Source organism: Emys orbicularis, chromosome 3 (genome assembly GCF_028017835.1).
Source record: "Emys orbicularis isolate rEmyOrb1 chromosome 3, rEmyOrb1.hap1, whole genome shotgun sequence".
NCBI classification, from domain to species: Eukaryota; Metazoa; Chordata; order Testudines; family Emydidae; genus Emys; species Emys orbicularis.
Genome location: NC_088685.1, coordinates 217,157,138 through 217,181,622, shown reverse-complemented (window position 1 = coordinate 217,181,622; position 24,485 = coordinate 217,157,138). Strand labels below are relative to the sequence as shown.

The window sequence follows — 24,485 nt, the reverse complement described above, 5'->3', positions numbered from 1 at the left end:
TGCAGCTGCTCGGGACCCTGGCTCCTCTCACTGCCTCCCCTCCAAGGGGAGCCCAGCTGAGGAGGAGCCCAGCTGCCCAGAAGCCATGTTATTTCCCAGCTCGGGAGGGGGCATAGCAGGGAGAAGGCTGGGCCAGGCCCCTTTTCACTGGAGGAAATATTGGGCAGGAGGAGTGAATCCTCCCAGCCTGTGTAGCAGCCCAGCCTGCTCTCTGCCTCCCCCCTGCCCACCCTAAAACTACCCTTGATCCTGGGGCTTTGCTCCCTCCTAGTCTCTCTGCGCTGACTGGAGGAGAGGTGAGGGGTGCAGTGGGAGTGGGGAGCTCACAGCTGCTGGCAGAGGGTCTCCTCTCCCTTTCACCCTTGCCAGCTGGCTGCTGCTGCTCCCTGCCTCAGAAGGTGCAGGGAGGTGGAATCAGCTCCTAGGCATGACAGGTGCATAATGGAGGACTCATAAAATATCTGACTTCCCCAAGAGAAATCAACTCTCCTTAAACTCTCCACGCCACACTTCCTCCAAGGACAAGAATTTACCCCAGAGAGCTTGGGAGGCATCACACAGGGAGATTAAAAAACAACAACAGGGGGTTATAAAGTAGCCCTGCTGTTCACTTTTCAAAGACTTTCGCAGAACTTTGCAACAGTTTCATGTGAGAACTTAATTTCGCCAGGACCCAGTAGTGATTGGAACTGAAGAGGGGGTACTGGAAGGAATTACAGCTCTTAAATAATTAAAGCTATCATCAGAACAGGAAAATACAAGTATCTATACACTGAAAAATACCAGGCATCATAAAGACATGAATATTACTGAAATGCATGTTCTGAAGTGTATGCACCACAGGTCAGATCCTCAGCTGGTGTAGACCTGCTTTGCTCTAAGGTCTACAATGCTGACATTGTCTTTAATGGAGCTATGTTGAGTTACACAATCTAAGGATGTGGGCCTTGAAGTGTATACACGCCGGCTGTGACTCTCCACTGCCTTGTACCTATGGCCAATCTGATCTATTAGCACTTTACATCTACTTCACCCTAATGTAAATATTGACATAAGGTGCAAGGCAGCGAAGAAGCATTGGCCCATTATCTTTTTAAGTGTATATAAGACACACGAGTTTGACTGATACCCACCTCAGCTGGATATATGCATTAGATACACCCATCTGTATGATGCACCCTTTTCAAGGCGTGCGTGTCTCCAGGGGAACTTTGCAAATGATGCCTGTCCTGACAGCTACTTTATAAAGAGGACTGCTTTAATGGGTGGAGAGATGCTGTTGGGAAATGACATGGAGTGCAAGAGGCTCTGTTCTGGAAGGTGAGCAAGTGACACGCGGACAAGGGATCCAATATGAGACAGGTGAGGAAGGACGCAGCACGTGGATACAGGAGCTGTCTGGGGAGGAATCCATCCGAGTCTGGGCAAGGTCTGCCTGGATTCCTGTCGCTAAACTATTATTCAGCATTTAAAAAAGCTAAAGAAGTTCCCAGGCAAATAACATTGTTAGCCTGGAGTGAAAGGTGAAAGAATCTATCACTTGCTTCAGCCAAACATTGCTTGGAGAATTGGCAGAAGAACTAATGCCTGTAAGTTGAAGCCAGACAAATTCTAATTAGAAATAAGGCCCAAATTTTTAACAGCGAGGGTGACTAACCACTGGAACAAAGCACTAAGTGAAGAGATGGATTCACCATCTCTTGAAGTCTTCAAATCAAGTGTGGATGCCTTTCCAGAAGGCTTGCTTTAGTCAATCCTAAGTCATTGGGCTCAATACAGGAATAACTGATGGAATTCTTTGACTTGTGGTATACAGGAGGTCAGACTAGATCAGGGGTGTACAAAGTACAGCCCATGGGCCAGATCCAGCCCCTCAGGGCTTTGGATCCGGCCCGCAGGATTGCCCCCCGTGGTGCCGCAGGCCCCCCACCGCTCTCAGAAGCGGCTGGCACCACTTCCCTGCGGCCCCTGGGCGGGGGTGGGGGGGAGGGCTCCGTGCATTGCCCTTGCCTCCAGGCACCACCCCCTGCAGCTCCCATTGGCTGGGAACGGGGAACCGTGGCCAATGGGAGCTTCGGGGGAGGTAGCTGGAGGCGTGGCAAGGGCAGCGCACGCGGAGCCCTCGCCCCCCCCCTGCAGGGGCCGCAGTGCTTCCTGGAGTGGCATGGGGCCGGGGACAGGGCAGGCATGCAGGGAGCCTGCACTGGCCCTGGTGCGCGCCGCTGCCACCCCGGAGCCCAAACCCCTCCTGCACCCCGCCCCCAACTCCCTGCCCTAAGCCCCCTCCTGCACCCCAGCCCCCTGCCCTGAGCCCCCTCCCACAGTCTGCACCCCTCCTGCACCCCAACCCCATGCCCTGAGCCCCTTCATACACCCTGCACTCCTCCTCTGCCCCAATCCCTTGCCCTGAGCCCATTCCTGCACACCGCACCCCCTCCCACACCCCAACCCCCTGCCCTGCATACAATTTCCCCACCCAGATGTGGCCCTCAGCCCAAAAAGTTTGCCCACCCCTGGACTAGATGATCTAGTGGCCCTTTGTGCCTGAACATTTATCAATCTGTGATCCCTGCTCAGTCTCCCCACGAAGTCAAATGAAGATGCTGAAGTCACTTAGGCCAACTCCACCCAAGCACAGAATTCCACTGGCACACAGCTCATTGCAGACCTTGGTACTGAAACTCTGTATTCCCTGAATATAGTATAAAAGAGAAGTGCATTAAAACAAATGACTAGTGTCAGTACATGAACACTCAAAAGCTACTAGCTTCGTGTTAATTAAATTGTGGTCCTAGACAACCAAGTCAAAATGAATACCTTGAATGCTGATTACAGTAGAAGGAATTGGATGTTCTCTAGCATGGACCTTCCTGAAGACAGGTTTGCCTAACAAAGTGATGGGCAGAAGATGAGTAGATGGATCACAGTGACTCGGTGATGTTAGTGAACTCTATTTCTATTTCACACAAGGTTATTGTTTTTAAATCCCCATTGCACTCTTGTCTGCTTTCCTGCACTGATGGGAAAAAGTAGAGCCAGAGAGAAGTGATCCAAGAGTTTACCCTCATAGCCATGGTGGCAAGCTATGGACATCTATTTCCAGCACAGTTGGCCAAGTTCAATCTCAGTTACACTGGAAAAATGTTGAAAATTGTATGTGGTGTTATTTAATTTTTTTTTTAACTGTCCCAATTTGGGACTGGCTCCTCAGAGTCTGATTCTGCGTGTGCTTTTCAGACAAGCGATCAGGGAGATCAGAGGGACGTGAAGTACCTTGTTAGCTAAAAATAGTTTCCCATTGTCTGAGCTTGGCCCTCTGAACCCCTCCTCATGCAGAGTCACAGTCATTATTGCGCTCTGCTAGTACTAAGGGGGAGACTGATGGCTCCTCTTCTCTAATGCAGAGCTAACACCCGAGCAACACTTGCAAGGTGTACATTAACCAAGGAGGCATGTGTGTCTGCTCCCCTGTTGGACAAGTGCAGAGATTTGGTACCACATGCATGGCTCACATACAACCCTGTGAATACACCGGCATGCTTGTCTAATTATTTGTTGCTATTCTTACGCCTATTGAGCCCAATTCTCCACTGCCCCTTGAAGCCTCGCTGGCAGCACAAATGGTCTGTGAAGGCAGCAAATCTCCATGCTGGGGAATACCCCAGCATAGGGTCTTCCCTGGAGGGCACAGAGCTGCCATAACTGGTCTTTTCTCCCAGCCCCTAGCACAGACAGTTGCTGGGGAAGAGAACATGGCTGAAGTGCCATGGTACTCCAGCTACTCTCAGATGATACCATGGCTCTATGGTGTTGTTGCCGCCAAGAGTAAATTAGAGCAGATGTGGGGCTGTTGTAATTTAAGCTGAGGTCTGGACAGGCCATTGGACAGCCCAGAACATAGGGAGGTGCAAAGGTGGCATGAAGTCCCTAGTCCTATGCCAGGCGCTGGCAGGATGGAGAAGGAGTATCTTTAGTGCAGTGATGGTTCCCTAGTTCATGTAATTCAGTTTGCAGGAACACATCTGAACATGCTTTCATATATGGCTGGCATTTCTGATGAGCTAACAATCACACATTGAGTCTGTACAACCAAGAGCACATAGCCTGCTGCTCCCGAGCTGTACCACAGCAGACGGACTCTGCCGTTCAAACCCCAGCAATGATCCGTAAGGAACCATTCCTGCCTCGCCCACTCCCTGAGGAGGGTGCCAGGATCCAGAACACCACATGGGGAGGACTGATTTCTCAGGCGTCCTTGCGGAGCGGCATTTTAAACTGCGAAGCGTTTCTTGGCAGCATGCAGCCAAGTGGCTTTATTTCACAATCAGCTGTATCTGCAGCACTGATTGCCGACAGACTGACATTGGAATTACAGAAGATGATTGATTCTCTGTTTCTCACTGATCTCCATCTGATAAAAGGGAAGCAGACCCCTCACCCCCAACTGTTCTTGCTGACAGAGAAATGTAGTTACATATCACCCTGTACCTGGGGACAGGGATCAAATCACCGTCTGTGGAGTTTGGCCATACCTCTCCGGGCAGGCAATGGTGTACTGGTGTCTTGTGCAGCGCCATGCACACTGCCTGCATTTGGGAATAACAATGCTGGCTCCAGCTACCCCCTCCTGTAGGGAAAACCCATGGGACGGGGAGGCCTAGCTACTCCCTGATCTGTAAGGGACATATGGGATTTGCAGGGCTGATTCTCAAACTATGTGGGAGCTCTCCAGGATTCACACAGACCCCAGGGATCAGCGAGAGGCCAGAGAAACCCGAGTGGAAGACCCATGCCTCCCTACTGCCTCTGCGTTCCCCCTTTCCTTGGCAGCATGACGGTGCCGCAAGAACTGCAGCCCATGGCGTTCCAGGAGGGATCCCCACCATGGGGCAGGGCTGCGGACACACGGCATGGGGGCCAGTCCTGGCACAGAAGTGGCGGACATCCCCTTCAGCAGAAGGTACCAGCAGGCCCCACATTTTGGTCCATGCCTTAGGCTTGCCTCTCCCCTACCCCTGATGGCTGTGAAGAGCATGGGTCAGACTGCACGCGGATTGAGGAAAGCCATTTAGGAGACTGGGGGATTGTCGACACTGGAGCTGCAAAGAGTAACTCCCAGCATAGTCTCCACACGGGCTAGCTCTGATCGAGCTACCGTGCTAAAAATAGCAGCGTAGCCCTGGAGGGCGCATGTGCTACAGTCTCCCCAGGCACAAGCCTCTCTGAAAGAGCTAGGTGCATCCTTGGACAGCTACCCCCTCCCGCCGCCACAGCTACACTGCTAGTCAGCGCGCAGGTCTCCCTGAGCGGGAAACCTCCCCTTCCAGCTCCAGAGCAGACAGGCCCTGGGAGAAAATCCCCTGCGGCAGGCTCTGGGTATGGCAGCCAGAAGCTGGCCTCCACAGGTCACTGTGCAGGAGCATGCCGGCCTGGCGCAGAGTGCCGGAGTTCCCAGGGGCTGTGTGGCTAAGCACCTCAAGGACAGCTGTCCTAATTCAGTGCAGCCTCTCAGGCTGCCCAGGCTGGGGTCCATTTCACCCCATTTGCCCTCCCTCCCCCAGGGCTGTGAGTTCCGCGCTGAGGCAGATTCTCCCTGGTACGTGCTGTAATCACTACAGCTAAAGGACGGGGATTACTGTGAAACACACGTGAGGTTAAGCTGGTGACAAGGACACATCACTCGCTGTTAGACGGTGCCGTGCTAACACTAGCGGCTCGGAGTAGGTGGCAAGGAAACTGAACAGCGCTTTCTTACCATTCAGAAGTTTCCCTCCATTAAAAAAACAAACAGGAAATAAAGAGAAAAGAGCAGAATGAGCATCCGGCAGTTAACAACACAGAGAGAAACAGTGGCACGGGGCAAGGAGGGAATCAGAAATCCATACCTGTTATTGTGAAGCCACCTAAACGAACCACAAAACAAAAAAAGAGAGAGAGAAAGAGAAAGCAGATTAGCATCTATTTTTGCATCATCACAGTGACATTCATCTCGCAGCAGCCTCCCCCCGGAGCAGTGGCTCACACGCTCCCGCCACGGTGTGAGCTGCAGAGGAACAGCTCACTACAACACCTGTCTCCCATTTCTAGCAGAGATTGTCCCCTGCCTCGGGTCTGCATGGAGTGCCATGGTCTCCCCCATCCCATTCTGCTGGGCCTTGTGTAGTGCGCTCCATTCTGAATGAGGGGCTCTGAATGGGTGGGTGGGGGAGACTGGGCTGCAGGAGGCCAGGAGACAGCAGGACTATGGGGCAGATGCATGCCAGCCTCCCTCCCACCCCACATGGCTTAAGATAGCACCTCCTGGAACAATCTCTTTTCCACCCCAGCCACCCCAGAATCATGGGGACAGCTGCAGCCAGCTGCTTCCCCACCATCACTCGGGGGAAGGGGGTTTGCCCCCTGCTCAGTAGGCCCAGGGACCAGCCTCTCCCCTGCCCCCTGGCACTGTGGATCCCATGGAATCTGAAGGAGGCCAGCGCTAATCCTACAGAGGCCCTTTGCCTCCTCAGTAGCTGCTCAGTCCCCTCGAAATCCCCACTGTTCAAGGCAGCCAAATTAGTCCTGGAGGGCTCCATTGAAGAGACAGGACAGCTCCAGATACATCTTCACAGAGTCAAGGGGTGGTTGGGAATGTGGTTTTCCCTAGCCCCTCCCTTGTACTACCCAGTCTCCCCCCATGTGCAGCAAGATCCTGGACTAGTGGAGAGCCTTCCGTAGGGTGCAGACCGGAGGCAGGGCTGGTGCTGTGGAGATGGCTAGCCCTCCTATCCACCTCTGGAGGACCCCCTTGGGGTGTGGTTCGGGGCTGGGGCGGGACACGCCTCCTAGGTCCCCTATGGCAGGTTCTACCCCAGCAGCGGCCAATCTAATTCCAGTTTGGGAAGTGCAGAGAACTTTTAAGATTCACTACAAAGCTGAGCTGTGCAAATCTCTTCCTTCCCTGCCAACCAGACATGAGAGAGAGGGCATTTCTAGGAGGCGACAGTGGCTAGAATCACACAATGGAAAAGATCAAAAACCCTACAGCTACTATCCCTCCTCTCAACCCAGCCTGGCCCAAGCGCAGGGCTCAGTGTGGGAGACAGAGCAGAGGGAGGGATGCACAGAACTCAAAATGATGCAGGATCCTCTCATTAAGAGCAAGTTACTCTTCCTAGGGCCTCACCCCATGAGTCTTTATTTCTGGTGTGAGAACATTTTCAGCAATAAAAGCAGCAGTGGGGTGGGCGTGAGAGGACATGATGCACCAAATCCATGCTGCAGCTGGGTAGCTTTAGGACTAAATGGAGGGCTATTCAAGAGGGATGGATACAATGCTGGGGAAGAGGAAAGCCCCTTCCACCGCTATTTTCACCAAGCCCCTGAGTGCTCAGACATCCCTAGAAACATTCCTCATTTACCTAGAGCCGGGGCGAAGTTCTGCTCATACCGAGTTACTACTGCCCAGAGCAGCATTTTCTACAATGGTCCAGTGCTCACAGAAATGAGTGAGAGTCTTTCCATTGATTCCAATGAGCCTTAGATAAGGCCCAGGCTTTGATTTTCCAAGGTAGCCTGCAGAATGCTTTAGCTTTGCTGGGACTCCCCCCCACACCCTTATCTTGTGTGTTTGTGTATCCTGATTGGGATAGCTTGTATGCCAAATTTGGAGGCTGGTTTTGCAGTGTGCTCTAAGAAGGCAGCATGCCATACCTCCCTCAAAACAGCATGCAGAGTTTTCTGAATATATGTAGTTATGGTATGTCTACACTGGGAAGTTATAAGGAAGAGAGTTTAAAATGCTATAGCTATTCTGGAATAGCTCCCCGTATGCACACACTGATTCTTGAATAAGAGTGTGCACAGGGGGAGTGATTGTGGAATAGCTCTTGTGGTCAATTTCACCATAATAAGCCCTAAGTATTCTGGCCAGAGCATTGCCAAGTACTACAAACATTCTGTTTCCTATGCCTACGTAACAGGATATGAATTAGTTTGAACAGCTCAGTTCTGTTGTACATTTCTGAGACTCTTAGTGCTTTCCACATCTTTTTACTACAAATTAGCGCACAGTGTCCAGTGAAATCAACCCAAAGGATAGTAGCAAACCCAAGGAGTTAGTTGTATTGAATGTATCCACTAGTGGCCAGAGTCCGATACCATTGCTCCCATTCAGTAGTGTCTAACGCCCTAATAACCCCATTGGGATTACTTGTGGAGCTACTCCCTGCACGTAAGGGTGACAGACTCTGACCCTAAATGTGCTTGTTGTCTGGGATTTCCAAAGGAGCTAACTGCCCAAATCCCAGTGAAATGCTGTTCCTAACCCCCTTAGGCTCCCCTGTCATTGTAATTAATGCCACTTTCAATTATGATTTTAGCCACTGTCCCTCCTTTAACACAAATGTTCATGTCTCAGCTAACAATTTTTGGAGCATATACTCAAAGAAGAACATGATCTCAATTACCTGGGCTTAGTAAAATGGTATTAACAACCTTAAAAGAGATTCTTGTGAGCAAAAAGAAAAGTCAAACAAAATCATCATTTCCACCAATATACGGACACACTGGGAAAATGGAAAAGAAATACAAGAAATGCAGTGCTTACCAAGCTCATTCAACAACAGAGCTGTGAAGGAGACAGACACAGAGACAAACACAGAAGAAGAAAAGTAAATGAATAATGAAATTAAAAGGAACATCCACAGAAAGACTCCAGCTCCCAGGCCCAGACAATGAAAACCTGTGAAGTTTCAGGATACCATTGGTACCCAGAAAAGAGCATTGAAAATAATGGAACAGAAACATTTCATGAGCGTGGGCTGTGAATTAAAAGAAAAAAAAATAATGTCACATATAGCAATATGGTATAAAAGACAAACTTTAAAAAAATTCATTTCCCCCCTTTGGGCCATGTATTCATGGAGCGTCCAATGACATCAATGGCAATACCACCACAGATAGAGGAAATAATATGTCCCAAAATATGGATGTAAGGGCTGTTTGCTGGATTCTTTTACTTCCTCTAATAGTCTAAATGGAAAATAATAATTACATAATGGCCTGATTTCTACAGGGAACGTAGAATGAAAGAAGTACAGTTTGTGCTAGGGCTTGACTCACAAAATATAATACAGTATTTATCCTGTCATTTAGCAAAATGACAGTTTAAGCCCTGATAAAAAATAACTATCATTTAGCATTCAGGTAGCACTCTGGATCTTTGAAGAATTGAACACTCTAACTAATTACTTCTAGCAATACCCTGGAAAGGTAGTAAGATCAGGAAGTATTAACCCTTTTCAAAGGGAGGGAAACTGAAGCAGAGAGGATCAGGCCAATATTTTCAAAAGCAGCTGCTGATTTTAGGTATTTTAATTTTTAGCACACCTAGGCCTGATTTCAGAAGCTGAGCTCACAGTATTACCAGCCCCAAGAGTTCAAAAATCATAAGTCAGTCCTCAAAAACTGGTTTAAAAATCATGAGATTTTAAAAAGACTGATACATTTTTGGCTCTTTTTATTTACCTTCTGACAACTAAGACTTTATGGAGCCTTGGCTTCACATTTTCAAGCTTTCCCCTGCAACCATGAGAGCTAGAAACTTACTTTTTATAAACCAAAAGCTGAGAAGTCTCATGTCATCTCAGGACTCCAGCAGTGAGAGCTTTAAAAACCCTCCAAATAATCCAAGATTCATGATAAAACCATGAGAGTGGACAACACTGCGCCCATGCAGCGCCGAATGAAATCAATGGATAGCTTTTAGTGTCAATGGTTAATTTTATTTTGGTGGTACAAAAACAATAGTAGGTGTCCCTAGCACTGCTAGTGATGCAAATCCCACTCACTGGGATTCTATTGCATTGCGCTAGTGTGTCAGATTTAATGGAATTTTCCGTGAGCTAATAATCACAAAGGGCATCCATCTGTCAAGGAATGCAGGGGAGGGGGAAAAAGGTCCGTGTGCAATGTTCTCTCTTGGGATAAATGCAGCCCCTCTGAGGAATCCATCTAGTTCTAGGTAATGGCAGCTTCTCTCCTCTCAGCGCGCTAGGCCAGAGAGGGAGCAGGGAGCCCAGTGCTCCCATGCAGGAGGCAGCCAGAAGGATGCAGCTATTGCTTGCCCAGTATCTTGGAAGGTGTGTGTGTCTGTGTCTGTGTGTGCTCTCATGCCCAGCAGCACCAAATGTTACAAGACCTTGTCTCTGGGTGGAGCTGGGGTGTGGCCATAGTTCACCTTCCCCTGGGAACCCCGAGCATGTGGGGAGGCTGGAGGAATAGCAAGTTGCACCTTGTCTAAAGGATGCTGGTGAGCAACAGCTGGGCTCTCCCCAGTACTCCACAAGCACCATGGGGCAATTCACTGGTCCCTCTATGCGCAACTGGCATAAACTGGCTGGGGAATACTGCTTGGCAGATGCAGAGCTGGCAGACTCCCTCCTCTTAGGTGTGCTGTAGCGCTTGAGGCCTGGCTGAATCACTCCTGAGCTAGTGTATGGTGGATTCAGCTCCAAGCACGCTGGCTCTGGCTGCCTTCTTATGCATGGCAGTGCCAATGCAACTAACCAACTAGGAATGTTGCAAGACAGCATCAACCTAGTATGGGGCAGAGGTGTCTGGCTGGTCCCTGTGCTCTAAGACTGCCTGATGAATGCACCCACTGAGCACAAAATTGCACCCGTCCCTTTCCCCCTAGTTCTCCTATGAATGCACTCTGAGAAAAATGTGCCTTTGAACAGGATTAGAAATGTACCCAGCTGTTAGAAAGGCCTGGATTTAGAGCCACTGAACAACTCACTGTGTGAACAAAAGTTAGTTTTTCCAAAGGCAGAATCGTTTGAGCCTGATAAAATCATGCATTTACTTGAGTAAAGATGAATGGGACTGAACTGAATTTCTTGTCTGTGTAATTTATTAAACTAATCCAGATTATTCTCCTCTTTCTTTTATATTAACTAGCTTAATTATTTTTTTAAAATCAGACAGCTACCAGTGAATAGACATTCCTATTTATTTGTTTTTCTGTAATAAGGGGTATGTTTTTTTTTTTTGCCTACTGGGGGAAAAGGAACTAAAATAAATAGTATTGTGTTTCAGTCTAAATGCACCAACATTTGATATACATGAAGTCATCTTAGACCTCGATCCAACAAAGCACTTAAGCATACATGACACTAAGCATGTGAGTAGCCCCCTTGACTTAATCGGGACTACTCACATGTGACACACACGGCGCTGACCCACACTTGTGCTAAAGCCCATCTCTATCCAGGACGAAGTGGGCATTCACCCACGAAAGCTTATGCTCCAATACATCTGTTAGTCTTAAAGGTGCCACAGGACCCTCTGTTGCTTTTTACAGATCCAGACTAACACGGCTACCCCTCTGATATCTATCCAGAACAGCACTTAAGGACACACTTAACTTTAAGCACATGCTTAAGCGCTGTCTTGAACAGGGACATGCTTTCCTGAATCAGGGCCATGCTTACATGCTTTGCTGGATCAGGGGTAGTCAGCAAATGAGCGGATTTAGTCTATAAGAAGGGAAGCCTATTTATTTCTTTGGGGTGAAATGCCACAAGGTGTGGGGAGCCCAAGCAATGCCCTCTGCACCACTGCTGTCCTGCACAGTGGTTGGGAGTGGGGCACAGGGTGGATGTGCTGGATGTAAGGACCCAGCATGCCCCGTGCGATGTAGAGGCGACTTCATGGTGGGACCTAACAGGCTAGCATGGAAGGGTCACTAATGAGTGCCAAGGCTGGATGGGGTGGGGGAAGGGCTATGAGATCTACATTTATGTTATCCCTAGTCTCCAACTCCCCACATAGAGGGCACAGGGGACCTAACACCACTATTCCAGCTGCCCCCTGTAAATTCCTATGGAGCTTCCACAAACACCAGTTTGCTAAGGCCCCCATTCAGCAAAGCAGATAACAATGTACCTAAGTCTTAGATTCAGAGATCTGAAGGTTGGAAGGGATCATTATGATCATCTAGTCTGACCTCCTGTACAGCATGGGTGAGAGAACCTCGCCCAATGCTTTCTGCCTTCTCTTTGAGCTATAAAATCTCTTCTGGAAAGACACCCAGCTTTGATTTAAAGACGCCAAGTGACTCCATCCACCACATCCTCAGATAAATTGTTCCAAGAGTTAAGTACCCTCACTGTTAAAAATGTGCATTTTATTTCTAGTCTCATTTTGTCTAGCTTCAGCTTCAAGCCATGGGAGCTTGCTATGCGTTTTTCTGCTAGATTAAAGAATCATCTATTATGAGAAATCTCCTCTCCCTATAGGTACTTGCAGACCATGATCAAGTCACCTCTTACCCGATCTGGGATAAACTAATCCTGGGACTCAAAAGTTAAACATGTGCTCGAGTGCTTTGCTAAATCAGGGCCTAAACGTATGATAATAATAATATTATAATACAATCTGATGATTCCTAAGGAGCAGATATCACCTAGAAATTAAACAGGAAGTCAAAGAGACAAAATGTTGCTAACAATGTTTGGGTTGTTAAAAAAATGTCTGTTATGTTGCGACTAATTATTCAGGATAATTATGTTATTGCTGTAATGTCCTAATTAGCCATCAATAATTCATGAAATGAGTTACGTCCATTCATTTTAAGTTATCTTTTTAAGAAAAGAAATTGCTTAGAAAAATTAGCAGCCCTTTTCTTTTTATGAATATGTTTGCAGTTGCTTTAGAGAAATGTTTTTATTTTGTGTGATGGAAACTGATTTCATCCTCCTTATGAGGATTCAGTGGGATGTCCATGTCACTGCACTTTCAGTGCATTTTACCTATTTACTTCCAGATTCACTGGGTGAAATCCTGACCACCGACATCCTACTGGAATTACCTGATTTTGAACTACCTTCAGACATCATTGTATGCTCATTACCAGTGTAAAAAGCTAAAAATGTTGCGTTAAGAATGTGATTTTTATTTAAACAGAGGGTCTACTTTATCTCCTGCTAAAAATGATGCAATTGCCTTTTTTAATTAAAAAAGAGACTGTTTTCTCCTAGATTAAAAGAATATTTGTATATGAGATTTCAGTGCTGTATATTTTGAATACACAACTGAAATGTCTTTGTTTCTGATACTGTTGCAATAGCAATTGACAGTTTAGGATTCACACTCTGTCTTCCCACATTGCATGTGCTGGAATTTCAGACTCACTCTAGTGTTTGTGATCACTTTGTGGGGGCTAGATGCTGCCATAAACTCTTGGCTGACAGCACCTCTGCAGTGTGTGTGAGCTTGTCCCTCTCTAGCTAGCATGGACAGGATATGAACCCTTAGTGATTTATTCACAGGATTGTTTTCATTTACTGCCTCACAAGTGGGAGCAGTTCACAGATGAACACTTGACAAAAAAAGTCAGTTTGTATTTAGTCCCAACCCTGCTTCAGTGGGAGCTAGTCAGTGGGACCAGAGTTACACCCGCCAAACAATAAACAAGGTAAAGTTGCTAAGCTTGAGAGGAGATATGGCAAAATATTTGGAAGCCAAGTGCGAGGAGAGAGCAAGTGTGAGAGTAGGGAGACAGAGAGAGAGCAGACTACAATTTCTCGAGAGTTTGTCTGGGTTTACTCTCACACCTTTCATTCCTCTTCGTAGCCATATTGGTTCCTCAAGCACAAGGTAGAAACTGCACTCTTTCTCATACTCCTCACGGTCAAGTATTTTAAGGGTAATGAATTTCCTGTGGGAACACAAGACAAAGGCAAAACAAATGGTTGGCGTCACACACTCATGCTTTAAGTTCAACCAGGCGAGATGGTTACCGAGATGATACGAAGGGAGGAGCACATCTGCCTCAGTTACTTATGTAAAAGAGCAGAAAGTCCATCACTGCACCTAGGCTGTTTCATTCTGAAAAAGGAGCCACTCCACAAATTTAACTCTGAAATGAAGTAGATAGGTTTACATTGTGGGGAGCTATTGTTCATGCACCACATAAGCGTTACATGGAAAAGGAAATCCAAACACCAGAGGGTTTGGTTGCTTTGCTTGAAGCCAATCTGCATCTGGATTCTATTTGTAGTTCTGTGCCAAGTATCTGAGCCGTAAAAGGAGGTGGACTGGTTTTGCTTTTAAGTAACAGCAGCACCCCAGCAACTTATGAAGGGCCAGATCCTTGACTGGTGTCAGCCGTCATTGCTCCATTGAAATAAATGGAGCTATGCTGATCTACGCCAGCTGATAATCAGGCCCATAATGTCTGAATTTAAGTATGGAAAACCGAAATTGGAGTCCAAAGTGCAAACAAAGGTTCTCAGCTCCAGGCCCTAGTGACTTGACTCCTGCTCTTTGACATAGATAGAGGAAGGCATGTTTTAGATTGCATGTATTGGAAAGTGCCAGGCATCCATGAGTGATCAGGACATGTGCACGCAGGCTGGGCTCAGCCTCAGAGCAGATCTCCCACCTTTCTTCTCACTCATCTCCACCAGACGGGGCTCCCCAATCTCAAGGTAGAAGGTCTTGTTTTTCTCATACTCCTCATCATCAATTATTTTGACTGATATCGTTTTGCTGAAACAGAGAAGAATAGATATTCAAGAGTAAGGGGGGAAAGGGAGAGTAAAGAAAAGGAGAAACAAGAGGGAGGACAGAAACGTCAAAAGGAGGTTAGTTTGGGCAAAGACTCATCAAGTAATTATCTCAGGGGGCAGCCACACAGCATCCCACAGCATTCTACAATAAGGCTCAGGTGTAACACTGAAATGCACCCTGGGAACTATGGGGCAAAAGTCACATCTGGGATAAGTAGGGGCAAACTCCATGGGCTAGTATGGAATTAACTCCACTGGCCCTATGGCTGCATTTGGCCTGTGTTCTTCACATGCTGCATCTCTGAATCTTCATGATATGTGAAATATACGTGGTCGTTGCCACAGTAACCCTCCCTGGGGAATGGAGGAGATTGCCCCTGAGCCACGTCCCCAAGGAGGAGGAGAGGTGAAGCACATGGAATCCTGCACAAGGATGCCAGGGTCCCTCTCTCACTGATTAACAGGGTCTTGAGTTAATCCATCCCAATCAAAGCCGAGGAAAGTGGAGAATGAGCAGCAGGCTCATCAGAGTGTGAGACAGAAAAGCAGAAGCCCTGAGAAGATGGAAGGGACCTTTCATCTGAAAGCCCTGCTCTGGACTCTATATAGAATGTGTGTGCGTGTATGCACACATGTTCACACATGCACTACTAACGTTTCAGCCACCTCAAGGGTGTCTACATTGACATGGTATTGAAACACGCCTGGTAGGACAGCAGCCCTGAGGTCCCATCCTTTCTGCCTTCCATGGGCCCTAAATCCAATGGGGAGCGCTGGCTGGGGCTGCTTGGCCTTTATTCTGATGGGCCAGCTTGGACATGTGCTCGCTCACATCTGGAATTCATACAGGACAGAGGTATTTCCACAGAGAGTGACCAGTCTATGGCCCTTTAAAAACCAGTACAGTTCCCAGCCTCACATTCCCCTGAGAGCCTGCCCCATTAGTCCACCCACCCTGCTGTGGGCCTTGCCAGTGTCACCGGGCGATCTGGTGGGCACTTTGGTCTCTGGCTCTTGCTGGATCATTGTGATCATCGCTGTGCACAAGCGTGGGTTGAGGCCTGAAATCTTCACTCAGTAGAAATGGCTGCCATAGACCATGGGAGCTTTGCTTAAATACACACGGAATAAAAACTGAGGGCCCCACGCTGCTCCCTCTAGGGCCCCATTCTCCTCATTCCAGGCCCTGCAGAAGGAGAGGCGTTCCATCTCTGCAGTCTGCCCCCTGATCCTCTCAAACCTGCGGGCTCCATGGAGTCCCACTCTCCAGAGCTGGGAGGGATGGCTGAGGAGAGTGAAGCTGTTTGGGCCCCAGCCTGTGGGGAACATGTGAGGCTTGCATTAGTTTGCACTTTGTACCCCTCTCTCTGTGTGGGGTACATCCCTTTAGGGAATAGTCTGTGATAGCCCCTGGACGTGTAGCTCTATAGCGATCAGGAAGAACCAAAACCTCTCCTCCACTGCAGATCCCAGCAGCTCTGAAGGGATCTGAGTTCAAGGAGGTGATACTCAGGTTTATCCTCCGGGAGCAAACCATGCTCTCCCAACAGAAAAGCTTGGAAGCAAGGTCCCCACCCGCTGAGGCTCGCAGAATTCTCTTTTGTAGGTAGGGGAGAGAATAGGCCCTGAATAAGGACGTTGGGATTTGGCCCAACATGCATGGCCATCGTGGCCCTTGAGGCCAGACTCAGAACTGCCAGGATGCCACAGGCCAAGCTCCCCTTTGACATGTGAGCCCCGAATCTTCTGACCCCATCCCCCCCCTCAAATCCCACTCTTGGGAAAGGCTTGCTACCCCCTGACTCTCACAGTGAAAAGCCATTACCGAGAGAGACAACTGCAGCCAACCACTCTTCACAGGAGCGATGATCTGGTGAAATAACCTTTCTAAAGGGCTAAAACCATTGTCGGCAGCCAAGGATCTCTTCTGGAGACGTGGGACATTTACCTGTAAAACAGTCACTTAACCTACTTCCATCCTTTGCCTCTGTCGTTATGTACTTAATGCTTTGTGACAAGCCTGCATTAGCTTGGGCTCTTACAGCCTCCGCTCACGGTTCTGCCACTGCTCTCCCATTATTTTTAAGTGGTGCATTTTGCTGTGGTTTCCATATTAGGTTGGCGTGTAATGCTCAGAGAGCTTGGGGCAGCCTAGGTCCCTTAGTAACGATGGGACTCTGTGGCCTCACTACAAAAAGCCACAGGCTCCGGCTGACATTTGAAACTCAAAACAAACAAATAAATCACTCACCCCCTTGAAGCTAACAGAGAATGTTTAAGCTAACCAGCCATACGAATGAAAACGGCAGCTTCTCACAGACACATGCATATGACAATGGTCAGCCATTCAAGTCTGATTTTAAAGATGTTTCTCTTGAAGCTAGTGGTTTATAGGTTTCCATATGATGCTAGATATGACCTTTCACACTCTGGGAATTCAAAGGAGATAGGTTCTTTCTGAAGGCTAAGGCAGGAGGAAGTGGAGAAAGCATCAATGGTGGTAGGCTATTTTTTTTAAAGCAATACATTTGTTTTTCAAACCAAAATTATTTTGATTATATTTTTCTCAAGGGCCTTAATGTGGAAATTGACCTATACGTCCACATTCGTATCCAGCCTAGCCACTTAAGACTATTTGTCTGTTATTACTGAATTTACTAGCAATAACATGAGTATGAAGGCTTAGAACAGGGGTAGGCAACCTATGGCACGCGTGCCGAAGGCGGCACGCAAGCTGATTTTCAGTGGCACTCACACTGCCTGGGTCCTGGCCACCACTCCAGGGGCTCTGCATTTTAATTTAATTTTAAATTAAGTTTCTTAAACATTTTTAAAAACCTTATTTACTTTACATACAACAATAGTTTAGTTATATATTATAGTCTTATAGAAAGAGATCTTCTAAAAATGTTAAAATGTATTACTGGCACGCGAAACCTTAAATTAGAGTGAATAAATGAAGACTCGGCACACCGCTTCTGAAAGGTTACAACCCCTGGCTTAGAACATGCCTAGAGCACAGCTAGAGAACCAATAAATTAACATCAAAACCTGGCACCTTCTTACTGGAGGCCTTGGCCACTTCCCAGAGTTTTGTTTTCTAATGCACCTAATACAGTGCAAAGTAGGTGACAGAGTAAGTTCACATGAAAAAACAATGGAGATGGAAAAGATTCATTAACACTGTCCTCGCAGAAGTCCCCCAATGATGCTGTTACACATAGGCCTTTTTCTGAGTGTGGGGGCCTGCAGCAAATCTGAAGAAATGTTCTGCGGTTAGTTTCGTGCAGGGCTGGATTTACACCTTATGCGCCCCTAGGCAAAGCATCTTCAGCGCCCCCCCCATCCCGGCCAACAGCTGACCTTCATGTTTTCCATAAAAAATGAAACTTTTAACCCACTTTTAGGCGCCCCAAGAACACTGGTGCCCCATGGCACGTGCCTACTGTGCCTAATTGGAAATCTGGCACTGGTTTTGTGATGTCATTTCTTGGGGGGAAAGCAGTGAAGGAGTCTGCTTTCTGTCTGAGTGTTTGTCTACACTACGAAGAGAGACCTGCAGCAGTGCGTATCAGAGCCCACATCAACTGAATTGGGCTCACAGGGCTTGCGTTGCAGGGCTAAAAATAGCAGTGTAGACCTTCGGGTGCAGGTTGGAGCCCGGGCTCTGAAATTCTGAGAGAGGGTTGAATCTCAGAGCCCAGGCTCCATCCTGAGCCGGAATGTGGGTCAGAACAAAATGTGTAAATAAGTAACAAAATAATTGTGTCATCACAGAGGTTCCTTATTTATTGCCTGCATCCAGCCCCCTTAGTCCATTCCTAGTCCACTCCAGCTTCTTTCAAACTTTGTTGGCTAAACCAACTTTCCAGCTGCTTTTTTTGTGTCGCCTCTCGCTAAGCTTGTCTTCTCTTTGAAAGAAATCTCCTTTCTCATTCTTCATCTCTTATGTACTCTCCCTAGGCAGCCTGGTGCAGGTTAGAGCAGCCCTGAGGCTGCTCTAATGTATGCTAAGGGATCAATTGCTCCCCCACAACAGGTCCCAGGATTGAGGCACACAAAGGCAGCATAAAGCCACCCCTCAGGTCCAGTGGAACTTGGCTGGACCTGGGAATTGGGACCAAATCAGAGATCAGTTATGTATTCTGGCTTTCTGCCCTTGTTTTAGATTTGAGTGCTCGGTACTGCAACCTAAAACTCTCTGCTAAGCTGATTGGCATTAGAGCCCTTGCTTTTCATAACTTAGTACAAACACCACAAATCACTAAGCAGAACAACAGGTATGATTTCTTGCACGATTTGATATAGTCAAAAGTCCATTAAGTTTGTCCTTCATGCTTATAACGACATCAATAACTGCGCAAGTGATGACTGAAAAAAACAAAACAAAAGAACGCAGCCTGGCTCAGCCTAACCATATTTTCTAAGGAATATATTTGTATTAACTTCTTCCATGTATAATCATCGCTGCAATCGTTTTTATGCACAGATGAAACAGTTACCAAACATGGAGCAGATCTTGCTTTGCATTGATGTGGTAGGTGAAATTGTTTTAGATGAAAAAGGGAATGGAGGATATGAAAAAGTTCTTGGCAAAGCCATACAAAAAACCCTGATGGACTTAACATAATGACAATTTCAAAATCATTAGTAAAGTAATCAATAATTTTTCCTGACAGCACCCATTAAAATGCATACTGATTCCTCTGTGTCTGCATAAAATGGCTGTTCTTAGAGAACATAATTTAAAAAGCTACATTTATCAATGTCAAGTGTAACATGCAGGCCAGTGCAGGGAACCTCACTCTACACTTACAAATCACAGAGTAAGAAAAAAACATAAAGCACCTGATTTTCAGAGGTACTGAGGACTTACAGTTTCCACTGATTTGGGGTTGTGAGCATTCAGTACTTCTGAAAATCAGGCCCATATTTGTCCAAACCGTGCTTAGAAAGTGTATATTCTCCATCAAAGAGGCACCTATGCCCTGACCCTGCAAGCTGCTCCCTGCAGGCAGGCCTCTCTGCTTGAGCAGAGTCCCACTGACATCAATGGAGGCTGGCTACACGATCAGCGTCCCAGACACAGTCACAGCAGGTATCAACAGGTGGCACTGTTACACATGCATCCGAAGAAGTGGGTTGTAGCCCACGAAAGCTTATGCTCTAATAAATTTGTTAGTCTCTAAGGTGCCACAAGTACTCCTGTTCGTTTTTACAGATACAGACTAACATGGCTGCTACTCTGAAACCTGTCATAGTTTTCTAAGTTCTTTTGTCAGAGAGTGTGAACGAATGGTCAGTCTTGGATAGCCATGCGATGTGCTGTTGCTAGTTTGTTATGTGAGATTCTGGGGAGAGGGGCCAGAAGGAGAGTTTGGTCTCTGATTAGAGTCAATTCTTGCGGCAAAGTTGTCCCTGAGTAGGGTGACCAGATGTCCCGTTTTTAAAGAGACAGTCCCGTTTTTTGGGACTTTTTCTTATATAGGCGCCTATTACCTCCCATCCCCTGTCCCGTTTTTTCACAGTTGCTAGCTGGTAACCCTATCCCTGGGAAGCAGGTATTGGTGTTGAGGTGAGAAGGGCTTGCCCTGCATGCTATTTGACTACCTCTGTTCCAGGTACATGTGCAATTAAAATAAGTTACATTTAGAAGACACCCAGACTCTGCATCACGGATGTCTCCTCTACTGGGAACCCAACCTACAAGGCCCCAGACATCTGCTACTGCTTGGCAGAGGGGCACCCATGCAATGAAGAGGAAGCATGCAAGAGGTTGATTGAGGCCCTGTCTACATGGTGTGATTGCATTGGTGCATAAGCTGCCCTGCACAAGAGTAAGATGGGGCATGCACTGGTGCAAAATACACTGGTAGATTACCAAGGTTAGTGGCATTGCTTTGCAGTGAGTCTACAATAAGGGTTTACTATAGCAACAGATTTACACTGGTGCCAATTTCTCCAGGTCAAACAAGCCCTTGGGTCTATTGTCTTTTTTTTTTTTTTTTTCTATAAACAAAAAGGCACTTATTGCTGTTATACGATTTTCTTAGCTCAAAATATAAACTATGTAGGGAGGCTGTGTGGCTTAGGACACCTAGATTAGGCTCTGAGAGTGACTTGGTTTGTGAAAAGAGCAGTGTGAATTTCTTATTCTAGGGCAGGCTATAGGATATTCCAGTCTAAGGCTTCCTCAATCCCTCCTATTGAAGCTGTCCTACTTTGTATGAACTATTCATTGTGGGAGGGGCTTGAATTTGGGTCTCCCACATCTGAGGTGAATATTCTAACCACCAGGCTACAGGGGTGTTGGGACTCAGATTACAGGCCCTGCCTGGGACTGAAGCCCTTGGGCTTCGGCTTTGGGCCTCTCCCCCCCGCTTACATGGGGCTCGGGCTGGCTCAGGCTTCGGTCCCCCCTCCTGGGGTCATGTAGTAATTTTTATTGTTGAAAGGGGGTCGCGATGCAATGAAGTTTGAGAAGCCCTGATCTAGTCTGACCTGCTGTACAGCACAGGCCAGAGAACTGCCCCACAATAATTCCTAGAGCAGATCTTTTAGAAAAAGTATCCTATCTTGATTTAAAAATGGTCAGTGATGGAGAACCCACCATGACCCTTGGTAAATTGTTCCAATGGTTAAGATTCTCACCATTAAAAATGTATGCCTTATTTTCAGTCTGAATTTGTCTAATTTCAACTTCCAGCCATTGGATCACGTTATACCTTTCTCTGCTAGATGCTCTATCAGTGAAAAGTACTAATATCACAACCATGCAGTGAGGTCTGCATAATGGTTAATTCCACAAGTTCATTCATCAGTTTTAAATCAGACTCTCTGTTACTGGTGGCTCAGAGATCCCTTCAACATATTACACAATATCACTTATTTAAAATGAAAGTGAAAGTGACAATGTGCATTGTTCAAGTAAAATGTAACCATGATAGAAAAAGTCTGCAATGCATAACATTTTCTTATTAACAGAGCTACCACCAAAGGCATGGGGTGGAAGTATGTCTCCTGGCGACTGTGGACTGTTAATTAGAATCAGAATGAGGAAGCTAAGAGTAATACAGTATTTCTAACTTTGCAATTTTTCCCCAAACATTTCTTGAGGGAAAAAAAAATATTTTCTAAGCTTTAAAAATGAGCTTCCAAAAAAGACAGTGTTAATTTTTCTTCTAGGTAGAAGAACATGCCCAGCGTACCCAGCTGCCTAGAATTAATCAACAGCCCATGCCCAACTCATCTTCCATTCAATACTTGGGGAATGCTATTTGTCAGTCCTGAAAATGCCTCCTCTAAAAAGCAGTGTATCGGGAATAAACAAACAGCTAGGCCCAGATCTTCAGCTGGTGTAAAATGGCTTAGCGCCATTGAAGTCAATGGAGCTATGCTGATTTACATTAGCTGAGGACTTGACCCTCCACCCGTAGGTGAGATATTCCCCATTCTAAGTACAGAGTACAATGGTTCGGACTGACAATACGTTCTCAGTGCTAAAATAGTAAGAGAAAATGGTTATATTACACCAGTGCTTATTCTGTAATGAAAGAGGTGCCGGGGCTCAAAGCAATTTTTTTACATTCATAACTGATGAAGCAAGCGCAGAGGTGCCGGGGCTCTGAACTGCCAGGCCCAGAGGTGCTGGGGCTCTGAACTGCCGAGTGCAGAGGTGCAGGGGCTCTGAACTGCCAGGCCCGGAAGTGCCGGGGCTCTGAACTGCCGAGTGCAGAGGTGCAGGGGCTCTGAACTGCCAGGCCCGGAAGTGCCGGGGCTCTGAACTGCCAAGTGCAGAGGTGCTGGGGCTCTGAACTGCCGAGTGCAGAGGTGCAGGGGCTCTGAACTGCCAGGCCCGGAAGTGCCGGGGCTCTGAACTGCCAAGTGCAGAGGTGCAGGGGCTCTGAACTGCCAGGCCCGGAAGTGCCGGGGCTCTGAACTGCCAGGCCCGGAAGTGCCGGGGCTCTGAACTGCCGAGGGCAGAGGTGCAGGGGCTCTGAACTGCCAGGCCCGGAAGTGCCAGGGCTCTGAACTGCCAAGTGCAGAGGTGCAGGGGCTCTGAACTGCCAGGCCCGGAAGTGCCGGGGCTCTGAACTGCCAAGTGCAGAGGTGCAGGGGCTCTGAACTGCCAGGCCCGGAAGTGCCGGGGCTCTGAACTGCCGAGGGCAGAGGTGCTGGGGCTCTGAACTGCCGAGCCTTCAGCTGCTGGGGCTCAGCCCTGGCACAAGTTAAGCACTGCACTACATCCGATGTGGAAATGACATCACATGGGAAGCCAGTGCCATGATGCTGCAGTAATTCTTAATACAAGACAATCTGGAGCATAAAGAGGATGCTTAAGAATAAATCCTTGGTATGCAGAACAACACATAAGCAGTGCACAGAACATACCATGGTCCCTTAAATGGCCATGGTTTCTGCTAGCAAGTTAAACAACTTATTAATGATCTGGCAGTAAGTTAGACACTGCAAAAATTCTAACACCTTTTTAGACTGCACATTATTGAGTCATGATTGAATTATAGAGAGAAAGCAGTCCAAAGCAGTGCGTCTTATTCCATTAGTACTTTAAGTTGAAAGCAGTAAAAACAATTTGTCTCCTTCCCCTGCAGCCCTCTGGCATGCTGCAGAGTGGATGGAGACACTCTTTCATTTAAATGCAGAAGTGCAGTAAAGCACATGTGAGCAAAAGCAATCGACTGAGCATGGGCAAAGAAGGGGCGGGGCTACACTGACTCATTTCACTACGTAGGTAGTGATTTGTACTCTTAAGTAAATGTGTGCTGGCTGTTTAACACAGCCAGTGGGGACACCTAGAACAGCTCTAGCTAAGCGCTATTGCTGCAGCCTGTTGCAATGGGATGGAAATGGTCATGACCATCTCACAATAGCCTTAACAACACTGCTGTACACAGTGTGGCAGGAATCTCCTAGGGGAAAATTCATAGATTCAAGGACTGGAAGGGACCTCGAGAGCTCATCAAGTCCAGTCCCCTGCCCTCATGGCAGGGGACTGGACTCTGCTTATTAAAGCTAGGTGAAGCAGCTGAGAGCCACAGTAGCTGTATGGCAGAAACTGTGGTTGCCAGAAATCTTCATGTTCCTAATAGAGATTTGCACCAGCTGCGTGTTGCACACCCAACAGTGCCGAAGTATTCCACAAAGAAGGTAGGGTCTACTCCAAAGCGGACACTTTTGACTCCTGCCATCTCTCATCTGGCTGACACGACAATTGAGCCAGTTAGTCCAACCCTGGATATAAACCAGTTGATGTGCAACAGGTAACAGAGGCAAAGCTGCTAGGGCAGTGGCTCTCAGACTTTTGCACTGCTGACACCTTTCACACAGCAAGCCTCTGAGTGCAACCCCCCCTATAAATTAAAAACACTTTTAAATATATTTAACACCATTATAAATGCTGGAGGCAAAGTGGGATTTGGGGTGGAGGCTGACAGCTCGCGACCCCCCCATGTAATAACCTCGCAAACCCGAGAAGGCTCCCGAACCCCAGTTTGAGAACCCCTGTGCTAGGGGAATGGATGGACGGGTCTGCCAACGAAAAGGGCACAAAGCAAATATTACTAATATTGCAGCAGGGTGAGTCAGCACATCAGCCGGGCATTCTCTGCAGGATGCATCTTCCGCTCCTTATACCTCCCTCTTTAAGTCAAGTTCACCCGGCACAGGTATGATCTGGCACTTCTAAAGCCCTGTAAAACCCTGGTAAAATGTACCCATGTCTCCTCCCATCAATGTGAAAAGCTCCACAAAGACTCTCCAAACCTGAAGGATTCCAGCTTTTCCCCAGACCAGCCAAACAAACAAAATGTTTACACAAAGAAGAGACCTGTATTGCCAACTCAAACCTTCAAAAATTACAAGTCAGGCTCCCAAAATCATGAGAGGAGATTAAAAATCATGTGATTTAAA

General features: G+C 47.3%; 1 protein-coding gene across 19 annotated transcripts in view; it reads right to left on the bottom strand.

The window, feature by feature from the left end:
- Nucleotides 1–24,485, bottom strand: part of SLC8A1 (solute carrier family 8 member A1) — a 285,766-nt gene that overhangs the window by 47,243 nt on the left and 214,038 nt on the right. For 2 of the 19 annotated variants that reach the window (XM_065400481.1, XM_065400483.1), the window contains 5 exons: nucleotides 14,429–14,535; nucleotides 8,588–8,608; nucleotides 5,889–5,903; nucleotides 5,756–5,791; nucleotides 2,818–2,886 (listed from right to left, as the gene is read on the bottom strand). In XM_065400481.1, the coding sequence (XP_065256553.1) occupies nucleotides 2,818–2,886; nucleotides 5,756–5,791; nucleotides 5,889–5,903; nucleotides 8,588–8,608; nucleotides 14,429–14,535 (248 nt within the window). Of the gene's footprint in view, nucleotides 1–2,817; nucleotides 2,887–3,703; nucleotides 3,713–5,737; nucleotides 5,792–5,885; nucleotides 5,904–8,587; nucleotides 8,609–12,101; nucleotides 12,117–12,957; nucleotides 12,969–13,598; nucleotides 13,703–14,395; nucleotides 14,536–24,485 lie in introns of all 19 variants that reach the window. The other 17 variants (XM_065400482.1, XM_065400484.1, XM_065400485.1 and 14 more) reach the window with 17 other exon arrangements.